Source organism: Acanthochromis polyacanthus, chromosome 14 (genome assembly GCF_021347895.1).
Source record: "Acanthochromis polyacanthus isolate Apoly-LR-REF ecotype Palm Island chromosome 14, KAUST_Apoly_ChrSc, whole genome shotgun sequence".
Lineage (NCBI taxonomy): Eukaryota > Metazoa > Chordata > Actinopteri > Pomacentridae > Acanthochromis > Acanthochromis polyacanthus.
The window spans coordinates 37499429-37516505 of NC_067126.1; the positions used below are offsets into that span (position 1 = coordinate 37499429).

At 41.2% G+C, this 17077-nt stretch overlaps 1 protein-coding gene across 1 annotated transcript; it reads left to right on the forward strand.

The window, feature by feature from the left end:
• Positions 1-1979: 1979 nt before the first annotated feature.
• Positions 1980-5733, forward strand: gpr18 (G protein-coupled receptor 18). The gene is made up of 3 exons (XM_022195219.2): positions 1980-2363; positions 3003-3052; positions 3451-5733. The coding sequence occupies exons 2-3, from the start codon at positions 3018-3020 to the stop codon at positions 4460-4462; spliced, it is 1047 nt and encodes a 348-aa protein (XP_022050911.2). The 5' UTR covers positions 1980-2363; positions 3003-3017; the 3' UTR covers positions 4463-5733.
• Positions 5734-17077: the final 11344 nt, after the last annotated feature.

Here is a 17077-nt window from a genome sequence, read left to right on the forward strand (position 1 = left end):
ATGCCTGAGCCTTTTTGCATGAAGTAACATATACATGAGAAGGATCCTTAACTTTTGAATTGAACAAAGTTACTGTTTGCAAGTACATCGGCGGCCATCTTGGATAAACACTTCTGGGCAGTCAATTTGGGCTTACAAGGCTCCTAAAATAATAGCTGGACAGTCATGAATTTAATTTCAATGGACACAGGGGTGTAAAAAACTGCATGTACACAATCACCTGTCAAGTCTGATAAAACCTGCATTAAAACTTTGGTGACTTTGTCCCAGAATAAGGTTCAAAAAGCACCTTTTCTTGCGCGATATATTTCTGTTACGCATGCACACAGTTTCATCACGCCTTGCAACTGCACGATGGCCTTGATGTTTCTAGTTTTGGCTGTTAAAAAGCATATTATTGGCTTTTTGTGGAAAGGACGCAACTTATGCTATACAACTGGCACCTTAGGTATTACAAGACTGTCCTATACGCTTCAATTAAATGCTCTTTAAGTGGTGAGTCTCTCCTTTTTTACATCTCAGGGTCAAAGTAGCCAACTTTAGTTACCAACCCAACAAACATTAACACAGAGGGAACAGAAAAAATAAAATGATGATTCAGATAAAACTCAGTATTGTTTCATAAGTGTGTAAACTTGATTCATCTATAAAGTATGAGGGTCACATGCAGGTTGTAAAGGTTTCCAGTCAACCACTTACTTTCACATTTACACCTAAAGGGAAACTTTCAGTCACCATGAAACGTACCACACAGAAAGTCCAAAACCCAGAACCTTTCCTCCTGCCCTGCTGTGCCACTCTAAATATGTAAACCGAGTCTGGAAAAGCTTAAAATGATTAAGTGGTTGCTTACAACGAAAAAATGAATAATTCTAAAGACAAAAATCAATAGGGTACACAGCCTGACACTTTTGTAGTTCTACTATTCCGCCTCTAGAGGACAGTGCAAAACAGGGTAAAGAGGCGATGCGAAACCAAGTCAAATCAGCTTTTCACAAGAAGCATAAGAGCAACTGTTTACTGAAAAACAAAAGAGGATCTATTCATTATTTTTGGTCAAATTTTCCTTTTGCGCTTGTACTTCCACAAGAATGGAGCATAAAACGAACAGTGTAAAAGAAGAGAATAAAAAAACAGAATTACAAATGTTCTAGATAAGCACAGAATAAATACACATCCTGGTAATTGTGCAGGTGAATAATAAAAGATTTATTATGGAGTGAAATACTTACTGAGGCAACCACATGACAAGTATCAAAGAGAGGAAAACATCACACAGACTGTTGTCATAACAACATATTGCAATGAACACAAAGTACCATCTGGTATGAGATTTTTAAGACACATCAAGAGGACAAGCCGATAGATAATTATTTTCCAGGAATAAGAATTAGACTGCGGCTTCCAAATAAACACTGCACCCAGAAACACAGCAGAAAAAAAAAAAAAAATCATGTGGTGAGCATAAGAAGACGTTCCGCATCCAAGCTGACAAATATGGACAATCAAGCCCAAATATGTGACAATAGATGCAACCTTTTATGGAGGTCGGATAAACAGCGGCGGTCAGTGTGGAGGATGGAAGCCGTGGGAAACTATGCTGTCTATTTCACAAGCTCTAGTACAGGAATGGAAACTATGGTGTAGGAGATTTGGGGGAAGAAGTTTTGATTGCACAATGTTCTTTGAGTCAAATGTCCTAATTCATAGCTGCTACCAGCTCACGCACACATTAATCACACACATTAATCTGTATTCAATCCGGGTCCAGACTGACCTTGAGTGTTTCACCTGAGGTATGCGCTTTGCATCCATTAAGTCGATGTGGTGTAAAACCATCTCACAGCATCAGCGTGAAGTGTCTATTACCACCGTCTTATTTCCTGTTTATATGGCAACTGCCTCAACATCCTGTTTTTAATTACTTCTCTCCAGCAGCAGATGCTTCTCACAGCAACCTGCTGTGGATTACTCCCCTGAGAACTAATGTGCTGTGACAGACCCCACTTTTCCAATCAATAACTCGCCCTAAATCTGCCATCTCTCTGCCTGCCAAACACACTCCCACTTCTAATGGCACATCATTTTCTTTAAGGGGGTGTAATTGCAGACTGTGGAAAGCTGTAGCCCTTTGTGTTCCAACTACGTAGATACTGTAAAGGAATCTGAAAGTACAGACGACTACACAGGAAGTGATGGGGGGCTTTACGCCGGCTCGCCACCATTTCCATCACATTACAGTCTCAGATAGAACTCACTTCCCTGTTTTAGCTGTTAGAGCAGCGTGTTCAGACAAATCTGCCACTTTCACTTCATAAAGCAGTCGGTGCGAGTTTGTCAAGATGTTTCTTTGACTTCTTGTGGTAAGTGCAAGTTTTTTATCGTCCAGACGAAGCTACCTGATCTGTTTCACATGTAGGTCGAGGGGAGGAGGGAACAGACGTGTTTCATAGCTGCTTGTTGAACGCGTCTTTTGGTACAAACTTTGACCACAAACTGATCTCTGAACTAAGTGTTTTATTTATTTCAAAACATATCCCATAATTCATATTGTACAAATCAGAGAAACAGCACAGTAGAGTTAAAACAAAAAGTGGGGGGGGGATGTGAAACACTACAGTCACATGATTTCTTATCAAGATGTGGCATCGATTTCACTGAAAATTTCACTTCCAGATTTCTACTCGAGCCGGCAAACTCCATCTATTAATTTTATTGTTATATTTTCTTGTTCATGAATAGTTTTTTAAAACAAATATTGGAAGGCCACATGCAGACAGGCAGCGTCTGTTTGTCTTCCTGTCTTTCACAGTTCAGCTGCGGCGCTTTTAAAAATAACTATTTAAATGATCAAGTATCAAGTTCTGCAAATGTAGATATGTCCATATTTAGAAGCAGCCCCTCGTCTGGAAGCCTAATTGGTTGATTGTCTTTTTTCTGTCTTTAATTGTGATGTCATGTAAAGCGTTTTATCAAGTTTTTTTGTTGTTTGTTCTTTTCAGATTTCACTCGTATGGATGGAGGACAGATCATTGCTACATGATGTTTATGAGTAAGTACAAGTTAATCAGATTAGATAGATAGATAGATAGATAGATAGATAGATAGATAGATAGATAGATAGATAGATAGATAGATAGATAGATAGATAGGCAGACACACAGATAGATAGCATATATCTTTAACTTTTCTAGAGTATTTGTGCATGATTGCAAGTTACAGAATTACTGAGCTTCCTGCAGTTGATCAGCTTGTAAAAAGACACAAACAGTGGCCAAAATGCATTTTTTTTCTCATGAAGTTCCTGCTAGAAGCACGAGTTTTACTAAAAAATTAAACTAGATTTTAACTTAAATCATGAAACCACGTTTGATTTATAGACCAAGAAGCTATGATAAAGGTGCTGTAAACACTAACGGTCTGCAGCATTCTGTTTTTTGTGATTCTCAGTATGAATGTGGATCTAAATTCCTCCAACATGTCGCTGGAATCTGGGACTGAGAAGCCGGAGCAGGGACCGGCAGAGTACCGCATTGCAGGCCTGATTTTCTACTGCTTCGTCTTCATCATAGGAGTCATAGTTAATCTCGTTGCTTTATGGGTGTTTGCCCTGACCACCAAGAAGAGGAACTCAGTCACTGTCTACATGATAAACGTAGCAGTGGTGGACCTCACCTTCATCCTGCTGCTTCCTTTCAGGATGGTTTACCACCACCAGGACTACTGGCCTTTTGGAAATCTTTTCTGCCGGATCAGTGCTGCTCTCACCATCTTCTACCCCTGCATGGCTCTGTGGCTGTTTGCTCTGATCAGCGCCGACCGCTACATGGCCATCGTGCAGCCAAAGCACGGCAAGGAGCTGAGGAACATCCCAAAAGCCGTGGTGGCCAGTTTAGGGGTGTGGGTCATGACTCTGGGCAGCACCGTGCCTCTGCTCTTCTCTCAGGAAGACCCCGATCGCCTCTACACCTGCGTCAAGATGCAAGACATCATCTACATGCGCCATGACAACGCTGTCAACTTTGTGCGACTCGTCTTTTTCTTCTTGGTGCCCATTTGTATAATGATCGGCTGCTATGTAGTCATCGTGGACAACCTAATCCACGGCCGCACCTCCAAACTCAAACCTAAAGTGAAGCAGAAGTCCATCCGGATCATCATCACGCTCATTATCCAAGTGTTGGTGTGTTTCGTGCCTTTTCATGTGTGTTTGGTGCTTCGTTTGCTGGGGAATGGAGAGGACGGGGGTTTTAGCACATGGGCAGTCTTCACCACCTTCCTAATGAACCTGAGCACAGTGCTGGATATTATTCTCTACTACATCGTCTCCAAGCAGTTCCAGGACAGAGTGATTAGCGTGATTCTGTACAGGAACTACCTCCGAAGTGTGAGACGGAAGAGCCGGCACACACACACCGGCAGCGTCCGATCAATGAGCAACCTGACCAGCGCCATGATATGAAACAAAGCGTCAAACTTCATCTCAAAACAGCACTGATACGTTCCCGTGCACGCTTTTTTTTTTGGGTACAAAGTAACGCTGAATGCGTCGCCGTGTGCATGGTTCATTATGAAAAGGATCGAAACTTGCAATTAATTTTCAAGGTGTAATTTACACTCACAGTATGGGAGTGCTGCTGTTGTGGCAAAAACATCTGTGTTCAGAGCTGATTGACTCACCCATGAGACTTGAGATGTTTTCTGTGCTTCTTTGCTCTGTTAGACAAAGCAAGAGTGTCTGTGGCTCAGGTGTAACACATGCAGGCGAAAATAAGGCTCATAATCATTTAAAACATAGCCCGCAGTAACTCTCAGTGTGTGCTTTGTTATGCACAACCAGTCAAACTCTTCTTCCTCACTACGTCAGCCAAGAACTATAGAAGGCCTGACAGCCTCCACAAGGGGAAACCTACAGGAAACAATGGTGGGTTTCTCAAAGGTTGCAGCTTTTGTTTGTTTGCTGCGTGATTATTTTTAACTCCTCACCTCAGTTTTGCAGAGATGGAAGTGAGCAAATCTAACCGTCAGTGCTGCATGATGTCATGCATATATGTGCAGCAAGTGGACCGAGGTGGATGTTATTTTAGAACTGTGGAGTTTAAGTCCAACCACTTCGTACAGGACATGACTGGAACACCGCAAGCGTCATAAAAATGTTGTAAATTTATCGACCAGGTGATGGCAGCATGGCACAGCTAGATCCCATCTACCTGCCGGGGAACGGCAGCAAACTGCTTTTCTTCACTTTCAGAATAGTGAAGGATTTTCTGCTTAAACTTCTTCCGTATTTTTGTGCTTTACACTGGACTTTATAAAGTGAAATGTCTCCGTTTTTACTGCTGTGAAATAATCCACCATCATCACACAGAAGTTGTTAACAACAGCTTCCTCAAACTTGAAATCAGGCTAAAGTGTGTTTATGGTGCAATGTGAAGAGTATTGATTAGATGTTAAATGATTCAGTCGCTTGGAGTGCATTTACAGTAACGTGCTCAGGAGATGTCAGGGAGGCTATTTACTAGATTTAAAGCAACCTTAACCTTAAAAGAGAAAACCTTTTCTACTCAGGGGTACTTCAATGTCAGGTCTCTGCTTGGAGTGTGAGCGCCACGATGCAATTTATTCTCAATTTATCCCTCAAATGACAGACAAGTAATGACTTATAACTGGATGTGTGACAGTTCTGTCCCTGTGAAGAGGCTTCAAATAAAGAGGAGAAAACCTGTGTTTGAATGTGATGTCTCTGACTGGTGTCTTGCACAAACATCACCCGAGCTAAGAATTGATTTGGTGTTGGCAATTGGTAAAATAATTGTGTCCGTCACACGAATGCAGTTTTAATTGCATCAGACTGTGAGTGAGTGTGGCTGAGTAACTGTGTAGTGTCTCTTTCAATTAGACAGTGGAGGCACCCTGTGGTGTGACCACATGTACTATAGAAATTCTGCAGTTATCATATGGCTGAACAGCTACAAACAAAGTAAATATAGTACATTATTTTGTACCTTGAGAAGATTCTGATTGGATTACCGTGTTGTGTTTAATCACAGCAAACTATGGAACACCTCAGTGATTAAGTTAATGCAACACAGTGGTAAAAAGGGTATAAACGAGGTTTTGGTTGATATTAATAGATGAAGAAGTGGCAAGTATGTGCAATAAAGAAGGTGTAGATTTATTCTGTGTTAAATTAGAGGAGGCAGACTACAAGATTTCCACTTCACATGGAATTCTGGGAACTGCAGTCCATCATGCGATGATAGGTTTATTGGTCGACGGACTACAAGTGGATTTATAACCAAGAGGTCAGAGGTCAAATGAAACATCAGAGGGTCGTCTATCTGTCCCACCTGTTAGACATGAAAGAAAAACCAGCCACACTGCTCACAGCAACTGGCATTTAAAACAATTAAGTTTCCTGTCAAGTCCCTGTGATGAATTATCCGGAAGCTTTACCCGCTGTAATTCTAAATCTTCCCAACAAGTGCCTTTGTTGTAGAGAAATTAATGAAAACAAGATTGTCTTTCATAGGAGCTGATCTAACAGCGCGACAGCCAGCTGCTCTTCTTTGGGAATAAAAACAGTCAGCATTAAACACAGCTCACACAAAATACTTTTTTTTCCACCACTCGTGTGGAAAACAAATCAGGCGGCAGGCGCAGTGGCCATCTGTTTTGTTATTTGATATGTGTGAATACATGTTGTAATGACTTTGTTTGTGAATCACTCTGCGCGGCAGAACACACGAGAGCTCTCGAAGTGCTGGAGTGTTCAAAGCTAATCATATAATTGGACACAATAGTCGATGACAAATGGAGACGCTTGGAGCCAGCCAGCTGGGGAAGTGAATATGTAATCATTGTAAAATCATATCATTTTTGCATATTTGAAGACAGCTTAATAGAGTTTGCGTGTCAGCACACTATCAAATGATGATCAGAGACAGTGTTGCTGTATTTGTTTTCCGAACCGCGCTTTGTTGGACTATTTATCTCTATCATGATTAAAAGTGTTTCTCAAGAGTTTGTCTCCTATTGGTTCATTTGTGTTTCATTATGTTGTGAATGTTGAAGCAGATTTGGGGCAAATGGCCGATCTGAATTTAAAAAAAAAAGTACTATAATACAGAAGTAAACAGCCTACGGGGGCACTTGTACTCCAGAAGGTACTTCTGCAGTAGCCAGGGGGGATATATGGAGGGACTGCTGAGAAGCTCGTCTAATGTAAAAGCTAAAAATTACAACGGAGCAACAATATACTTCCAGACATTGTAACCGTCTGATTGCTATGTGTTTCAACGGAGAATGTGAGACAACAAGTTTGCAAAAAGTAAATTGCTGGAACTTGACAAACCATGGAAATGCACTCCAGGTTATACTAATAATTTAGATCGCATTTTTCTTAAAGGCATTATGGAGGATGTTTTTGTTGTTTAATTTGTCTGATTCACATAAAATGAATATACTGACCTTTAGTGGACTTGTATGTATGGTTTCTAAAAGAATAAAAAAATAAAAAAATAACTGCGGACATGGCAGGACCTGAAAAACATCAGCCAATCAACACGCTCAGACCGAGGCGTTTGCTTTGCTCCCTTTCCTGTCAATCAAAAATCTTCCGGCTCAGGCCTAGTTACGTAGATTACGTACGCCTTGGACTTACGTGTTTTCTGTATGTGTTGCTTTGGTATAGCTTCGTAGTTAGCTGGCGACTTGTTTTGCTCATCTTTTTTTTTTTACATAATGGCAGATAAAGATCCAGGGGGACCCAGCCGTAAAAGAAAGGCATTTTTTGAGGTCAGAGAAAATAAAAGACGACTGGATCGCGAGAATGCAAAAACAAAAGTGATTATTGGCGAGTCATTTGGGCGATGGCGTCAGCTCAAGCAACAAATGGACCTAAAGACAGATGCCTTGGTTGCTAAATTCCTTCTGGACAGGTAAAATGTATTATTGATTATTCTGCGGCTGTAGGCAACTTCACGAGTCCTACGATAGTTTCTGGAGGGGGACGTTTCTTCGTAAATGTTAAGAGGGGGGAGGTTAGAGGGGGGTGAGGGAGAGGTTGTATGTGCGCATGCTACGTTCAGAGTCGTAGGAAATTAAATCTTCTCTAATGCCTTTAAGAAGGCTACAAAGTGCTTCAGAAAGGGTTTATTAAAAATATTACATTAATAAAACAATAAAGAAAATCTGAAGGAGACAAATGTATCTATTTGCTCATTAGATGTGGTTTAAAATCAGTGATTTAGTGAATCTAATCTTAGAGTTTGAAGACTAGAAGAGCAAAAGCGCAGCAATCTTAAGTGTCTAAATGGGTTCCAAGAATAAGCAGAAGCTGATCTAAGGTGGCAACAGGGCTCATATGGAGACAGGAGACCGCTAATATAGTTGGGGACTTAAAAATCAAAGATAAATTTTTAAAATTAATGCAGAAATGAACAGGAAGCCAATGCTGGAGGGCCAGTGCTGGAGGTAGAAGTATGATAGGTATAATCTCCTCTTCTTGACCCGGTAATAATCCTGCCAGCGGCATTTTGAACCAGCCAAGGGTGATAGAGGGAAAACTAATGAAAGCATAAATGCAGACAACCAGTGTGTAGCTTCTCAAAAGACATGAAGGATCTAATATTTTAAACTGACAGACATGAGCATAAATGAAAAACCAAACCACCCTAAACATTATATATTTAATTACATTACAGACTATTGTAATAACAGAGTTAATAATGGCCCATTTCAGGTTAAATTAACATTTGAAACAACAGCACAACCTGAATATGTCGCAGTTTGTTCTGAGGCACTGTTGGCCACACTTTTACTATACCATTAGTCTTCATACTGTTCCCATTAGAGAGCACAAGGACATGAAAGAGAGCCCATAATGTTATATAGATACTGTACACATCCAGACTCAGCCGGGCCTCCTCGTCTACTGTACGGCATTAGCTGCGAGCAGCTGCCTGCATTTACATCATTTAGCGTTTCTCTCAGGGCACTTTAATACACTGAACCTCTCCCCTGGTAAACTTTACAATAGGATGTTGAAGGATACTTCTGGACTGCCATAGGAAATGAGAGGCACATGTGTGTGGATGTAGCGGTGCAACAGTGGGTTCCCCCCTGTGATGCTGAGCTTAAGGGCTGCACAATGAGACTAATGGATTCCTTTCGCAGACAAAACTAGGTTAAGCACGAGCCATTGTTGTTATCTGCGCGCGGACGTACGGTGGTATCTTACGTACAGTAGGAACCGTGTGAGGTATCCTTTCACAGGTTTAGGAGGTAATCTCTTCCTCTGGCAATCTCCATTGTCTTTTGTCTCCATTAAAAGGAGATAATCTACTGCAAGAGTTTCAGATGCTACTAAACTGACTCCAATTGACCCTGTAGTTAGCAGGGAGCAGGATAAGGAGAGGAAATGTATGGCCTTGATTACAGCTGTGTGTCTATTTTAGCAGATTGTTCTATTGCTGATTCACACACACAGCCAGCCACCATTAGCACATATAAATAATGTAAGGCCCTCATCTCTCTCTCTCTCTCTCTCTCAGTTTTTTTTCCCCCAACTCTCTGCTCAGCTAAGTGCCTGTATGGAAACCTTGGCCTCCTCCTTGTCAGGTTCTCCATAGATCAGTGCAAGATTTATTTTAAGTCTGTAAAGCAGCATGTTCTCGACTGTGTTCCGCTCAATGCATGTGGGAATGTTTTTAATTGTATCATGTGAAGTGGAATAGGAGCTCCGGTGGGGACTGTGTCAGGTTGTGTTAATATTTAATCCGGTCTCACTTCAGTTTCCTCATGATCCGCCGTATTGTGAGAGCAGAACGAGAAAGCAACATTACAAGAGGCGTGGATAGAGACGTCGTGGCTGCGTGGAAGCACTCTGAGATGCGGCGTTGTGAAAAGGCTTGCGAGGGGACGCTGTTATGAGATTCCACCGGTGTCTGTGCAGAGGCCCGGGCCGTGGTGCAAGTGCTCCCCGAACACTGAGCGATATTATGGCAGCTAATGCAAATGCACTTATTTCAGCTGACGTGCATCTAAAGAGAGGGGTAGTAGTGTGTGTGTGTGTGTGGGGGGGATAAACGGAGGATACAGCTGGTGTGTGTATGTGTGTGTGTGTGTGGAGGAGAGAAAGAAGAAGGAAAAAGAGAGGGAGGCCTTTCACTTCCTCTGTGTGCACATCACGTCTCCTCTCCCTGAGCTCAATTACAGGATTGATACTCAGAGAGGAAACTTCATCATGTCGTACAGATGTCTTCACTGGGAGAAAGAGGGAGACGACGCATGTTGTCATTTAACGTGACATGGTCTGCGTTCATTCAAAACAAACAAAATGAGAAACAGTTGGACTATAGATTTCATTATAGGCCAATAATAAATATGGAGCGTGGAGTTGGGGGGGACTCAAGGAAGGAAAGAATGGATTTAACAATTCTGCTGAGTGAATTAATCCAAAACAATAACTTGTAAACAATAATACTCTTTCAGTGAGCCATTCAGCTCCATCATAGTAAACATTTTTTATAACCCAGACAGCTCTATAAAGTGCTTTAGGCATCATTGGGCACAACCGTCATTAGTCAGTGCCTGTGTGTAAATCTGAATAAAACCACCGTGTTCGGTTGACGCTGCGCAGACACGAGCCCATATCTATTTTACACTGTTTCATTTCAAACGTGACACAGGCAGAGAACACACTCCACAACAATGGCCGTGTTTTGCTTTAATTTGATTAGGTTTTGTCTCAGCAAATGCCAAGTCCTGTTTTGCCTCAAGAACATATCTCTTAATCACGTTCCATCCAGGCTGTGTCTTTCATCTAAATCTCACAGCCGTGGCTCACACCCAACTTTATTTCGCTGAAAGGTAGAAAAAAAAAGGCACAGACACACACACCAGCATGCACACGCATCCAGCAAGGGGGAATACAATGACAAAAGCCTAGCTCTCATCTCTGTCATATAAAGTGATGTTTTGTGTTTAGCCGTGTGCAGTGGAGGTGTGTGCACGTGCGCGTCTGTGTGCATGTGCACGTGTGTGTGTCTGTCTGCAGGGCTCAGATCCATGTTGTTTGGTTTGCTTCTCCATTAAGAGAGCTGTAAAGGAGAGGGAACAGATGGCTGCTGGCCCGCTCTGTCCTGCATCCTCTCACAACTGCCACACTTCCTGTGCGTCCATTAATCTTCTCTCACTAGTCCTGCAGCACAACTTTATTAAAACAACTCAGGAGAGAGCGAACAACAAGCCCGCGCAGCTGTCAGGAACAAAAGACAGAACCATTCGTCCACAGAAGAACGGCCTCGGATTTCGAGACGCATCTGTAAAACAGCTCAAGTAGAATGTGGCCGGCTTTGAAGCAGCCTCTGCTCGCTGTAGTAGAGACACAATAAATGCTCATTAGAACGCAGCTGGAACTGCTGTTGTTGCAGAGTTCATCGGCATAGTTTGTCAGATTTAAACATGTGAGGCTGGAGCTCGCTTGCCTGGGACAGACTACCGTTTCCACCCAGAAGCTGCTGGGAAATGCTGCGCAACAGTAAAGATCTGGCTTTTAATCCAGGGCATCCCATAAACATTAAGTTTGCTATTAATCTTCCTGTGAAACATGCTGCTAAGAAAACACACCTGATTGTATGTGTGGATTTGGAAAGAGAGGAGTAGCCTTACATAAAACACCACATAAATGCCTGACACTATAATCACACAAAGACCTGTATTTATTTGCTTTCACAAGTGGAAATATACGACCGTTTACATGTTGTGCTCCGTCATGACAAATATTCTAAGAACACAGCTCTATTTGGCCCCGCGCTCTGTGTCCATAACAGTCAGTGAGTAAATTGAAAAATCAATTCCAATTTAAATTATTGGAATAAAGAACTCCAGGAGCTGGGGATAAAAAATAAAAAAAAAGAAAAAAGAAAAAGAAAAAACCTCCTTCTTCTAGATCCCCTTTAATTGGAAAGTCATTTCTTCAGGGTATTCTAATGGTTCTGAGGGAAGATTGCAAAATAAAGTTGATGAGCTGGGGGGAGGTTAATAGCGTGTGCTTGTGTTTGTGTGTGTTCCACTGACCCAGTGTGTTTTCGTTGCTCCGCCACACAGCGTTCAGTCTTCCCCTCCCTTATGACAGAGGCACCAAATGAAGACTAATCCAGTGGGCTCACACACACACTCCCTTACGCCTGTGGTCACTCGTCTCATCCATCTGCTATCTGGGGGAGTGTCAGGAGGCTCTTGGGTCAAACTAAATTAACCATCCCTCGCTCACAATTGTAAAAATGTAATTGACTTAATATAACCAACCCTGGTGAATTGGATACTGTGGCTGTGAGTAATTTTGCAAAATCTTGCAGATGCCTCTTCAGATATGAAACAGCTTCAAAGGCTAATATTGTATTGATGGGTCAGTATATAATTGTGGGAGTTTTTGTGTCATAGTTGACATTTTTGCTGTTTTCAGGCCTAAAATTAACACGGCCGCGAATAATCGAACACCACACGGCATTTCTAGAGAAAGCTTCTTCTAAATAGTGTTTATAAAATTGAGGAAAATTGAAATTGAAAGTTATTTATAAAGATATTGTAGTAAATCCACACTTGACTCACACACTACTTTATATTAAATAAGTCAGAAAGCCTTGGAGTCTGGCCAGTTGTTTCTTCAGGAGGAAATGACATCATGAGGAGCAGGTCATGTGATCTGGAATTAACACACTTCCTGGAGAGGTGTTTTTGGAACGGAGAACTTAGTGGAAAGTGATTTCTTGTACACAGATACAATTTGTTATTTTCCCTATAAAATTTGATACATTGCCAAAAAAATCTGTCATGATTATCTCAACTTAACAAAAAGAACACAATCCAAACTATTTAAGCTCATTTTATTATTGTTTAGCTAATTAGAAGTTGATTGTTATTAAAATGGGATGGTTATTTAGTTGACATTTTAGTGATATCCTGTAATTTTTCATTAATAAGTAATTGCTTCAAAAATAAATACTTATGGAATTTGCAAAGACATGATCATAATGAACATAAAAACATCATTTTTTCTTTTAATAAAAATGTACACAAGATATATTCCATGGACTTCAAAAGTTCCTCAATTCTATATTGACCCTGATATCAGGATGTGAAGTGGCGGTTTAAAAATTCTAAAAATTGTTCAAAAAATGATTTCAGGAAAACTGTAAGAACAATATTGGTAAGTCATATTGAAACTGTTATTTTATTGTGATTTATATTTTAATTATTTAACTCATTAATTATATTTGCTGAGATGATATGCAATTAAATTAATAGACTTAATAGTTAAGAACAGGGGCGGTTTTAGACTTTCAGCTCTCGGGGTGCTTAGCACCTGGTTTGGGGGGGGGGGAGCACATCTGACCAATGTTAAGCGATGGCTCACCCAGCTCTTCTGCATTCATAACAGAGCTCAGTCATTCTCTTAGATACTGTTCGTTGGTTCAAGAAACAGTCAAAATAGTCCTTCTGAAAATGCTGACCGTTTAAAGTTTGATTTTCAAAATATGTCTGCTAGCAATTGAGTTAACACCACAAAATGAACATTTGAACACATGCAGTAACGTCGCTCGTGTTCTGTGCTTTGCCCCCCAAACCTTACCTGAAGCTTTTGCTGGAGTTTTCTTGGAAAAAAATGCCCTAACATCCACTGTGACGGTCGGCCTACAAACAACACATTGATAAAACAATGATATGGCACCAGTGTGAAATTCCAATAGCCTTTTTTCACCTTCATGTTTGACATGCCATAAGCATTGCTTGCTTCATTTTGTGATTTGCGAGGCTAAACGAGTAAAATTCGCTAGCTAGAAGGCAAGCTAGCTAGCTGGATTGTTTGTTTAGACAACTCAGGCTTATAAATGCAGATTTCATGGACAAACTTGTGAGTTCACTTCAGGGTATAAATACCAAGTAAATGTTGCAGTCACCTGCAGTTGCTGGCTCTGTTGGCTAGCCTGTCAATCTCTCTGCCCGATCCATCACACGCACACAGGGGTGGGAGCAGCATTCAGCACAGCGGCAGAGAAGAGGGGAACTTGCGCTCTCTTAATGGATCAAACCATTATCCAAAAGGGGGCGGGATGTCAAATTAGGGAGAACTTTGCCAGATTTTACATTTGGTTTGAAACGGTAAAATAAATAACACTGTTAATAATTATTTCAGCATTTATTATAAACATAAATAAATAACGCCCAATAATTCTAGGGGTGCTTTAAAAAATTAAGGGGTGCTCAAGCACCCCTGAAAATGGTCTAGCTCCGCCCCTGGTTAAGAATCTTCTGTGAATTGGAGGAACTACTCCGAGTGGCTATAATCCGATTTACTGTTGGTAAAAGTGCTTGTTCTTTTTTTTAAAAAAATAAATCCACACGCAGGTGGTGCTGTTTTCCAGATTTCAACTAAATTCAGTTTTGGCTTCCAAGCCTGCAAAACTTTAGTATTTTGGTTCAGTTTCACAGTGCTGCTTTCAGCTGAAACTGATGGTGACCAAAAACGGAGCAAAAAGAGAGCAAATGTTGGACTGATCCTTATTTTGGGGCAAAACACACTCCCATAAATCAATGCTGTTGATAAACAGTTCTTCATATCAGCTCAAAAGGTGACTTTATGTCTGTACTTTTGCTCCCTATAGACAACTGTAGAGTAAAAAGTATGGCTTCTTTTAGTGGTCATTCAATGCTGCCCACATTATTTGATCCCCGTTATGCTTGGCCGTGTGTTTGTGCAAAGACCCCTCATCACCTCTATCATTCCGACTATTATCACTCCAGTGCAGCACAAGTGTGAGCCGTAAACTGGCACGTCGCCCTCCACATGCCTGTCTCGCATCGTATCAACAGGGTATTATACGCCACACAATCTGGTGTAAATCAGCCTGCGTGTCATTCAAGCCCCTCTCATGCCAACCTGGTTTGAGACCTTTCCCCGTCGCCTTGTTGACATTAAAGAAAGCACTGTGCCGAGACATTTCCATTCAAGAAACTTGTTGACACAGTTATCAGGCATCAAAGAGCCTCGTGTCATTTTTGAAAAGGCCTTATGAGAGTAATGGAGATGTTAAAGGGCGTGTTGCTCCCTCCCTACCAAATAAAATTTAAAAAAAAATCACAAAAGGATGAGAGGATATGAACAAGCTTTGACTGAAAGACTGAAAGGAGAAAGAGCATAATAATAATAATAAAAAAAGAGAAAATAGATTCTCTAGAGACACAGAGAGAGAAGGGGAAGAAGCGCTCGGCTCCATTTCCGCCTAAGAAGCGCAGAGTTAAAAGGTGGCCCCTGTACAAATGAAACTCAATTTCACGCCACATTATCCCTCCCTGTTCTCTTTCCTGGCTTTCATTTTCATTAAGACCAGAGACAATCATAAATTAATAATCACTGCCGAATGTCTAAGCGCAGGCCGCAGTCCTATAGCCCTCCTCGCGCCTCTGTGGTCTTCCATGTTCATGCTTGCAAAATGTTAATTTAGGTAATGTGGCCTGGCCCTTGTCAGATAAAACTGTTTTGTAGTTTCACTAATACATAATGGTCTATCTGATTAGGGGACATTAGTCCTATCTTTGAGACGATCAGCCTGCACCTTCCTAATGTCTCTCCACAGACTCCAGGCACCACTGAGTTATCAAGAGACATGAGGTGTCACTGTTTTCACTAAACGGTCATCTGGTCGCGATGGGCGGCCGAAGAATTAGCTAAGCTCGGGGTTAACAACGCAGTTCTGCTGAAATACAAACATGAGTTCACCTCTTCTCTTTTGAAACTTTGTCACCGTCAGTGTTTCCTTTAACCGGTCAAGCAAGCGCACGAAACAACAACACCAAATTGTGCACTGGGTGACATTAGGCGAACCAAAAGCAGACGGGATCAAGCGGAATAATCACATCTGGATGATGTCTTCATGAGCACGTCTCCACGTCAAGCCAAGTAAATAAAACACACGGCTCACACGGCTGTGAATATGCAATCAGCGACACGCTCTCCACACTACAGCCAAGTAGAAACGCAACAACACATCTATAATGCACATTTGGTATTTAAAGTCTTCGTGCCTCATGGTCATATTTGTACTGAATTGAATTTATTACAAAATGTGCAGTGATATGAAACATGTAGCTGCAGGGCCTCTTTTCTGAGATGCCAGTGCAGGGAAAAGGCATCAGATAGAGAAATAAACAGAATATCTGAGTAATAGCTGTGAACGGCCCCCGTGTTGCATAAAAGCTCATTGGAGGTGAGTGAATCTTTCACCGCAGCAAAAAAAACACAAGAAAGAGGGAACGATGGAGTCATTAGATGGATAAAGTGGACGTGGTGTCAGAGTTTCTTTCACTCCACAGTGAGCTCAAGTTCTGAGCGGAGCTGCATGGACTCCACGAGAAGCAAGGCTTCATGATTGATTGCCCATTGTGTGTCATATTGTTCTTTCAAGGTTGATTGAAACTTTAACCTCATTTTTAATAAAAAGAAGAAAAGCTTGAAATATTTCAGGCCTTGGATTTTTACAATGCGGCGTTGAATTATGCAGCAATCAGTCAATTATTCATCTCTGTGGCTGTGTTATGGCCATGCTTTAAAAAGCATGCAAAATGGGAATGGGCCGAGCATGCTGTGTCAACACATTTCACTCAGAATTGCTTACTAGAGAAATTTGTCTCTCAATGTCGATTTCGTGTTTTTCTGATGCATTTTAAGGGCTGTACCTGTTACAGTTGTTCCAGAGTGATCCCCGTGGATAAGTACTGTCTGGAGAGCAAAACAAATAGTGTCACTCAGAGGAAAAGTTAGCACAACTGATCATTAAAAGCAGAAACAAAAATGCAGGAGGTGCCAAAAAATATGTCGATATCACACAGAGGAAAGCACAGCAAACGTAAAAAAAAAACAAAAAAAAACAGCTCCATAATGTGTTAACATCTCCTTCAGAGCTTCTATAAAGTGAATATTATGATGCATGACCCTTCAGCATGTACGACTGGTTAAAGGAGTGTTGTTTATTTTGCGGTAATATATTGTGAATTAGTGTCATACACGTTAAAG

Excerpts from the sequence above, each read along its gene's own strand:
- gpr18 (XM_022195219.2), top strand. The coding sequence starts at position 3,018 with ATGGAGGACAGATCATTGCTACATGATGTTTATGA. Across the intron at positions 3,053-3,450 it reads TTGCTACATGATGTTTATGA|TATGAATGTGGATCTAAATT; the intron begins GTAAGTACAAGT and ends TGTGATTCTCAG.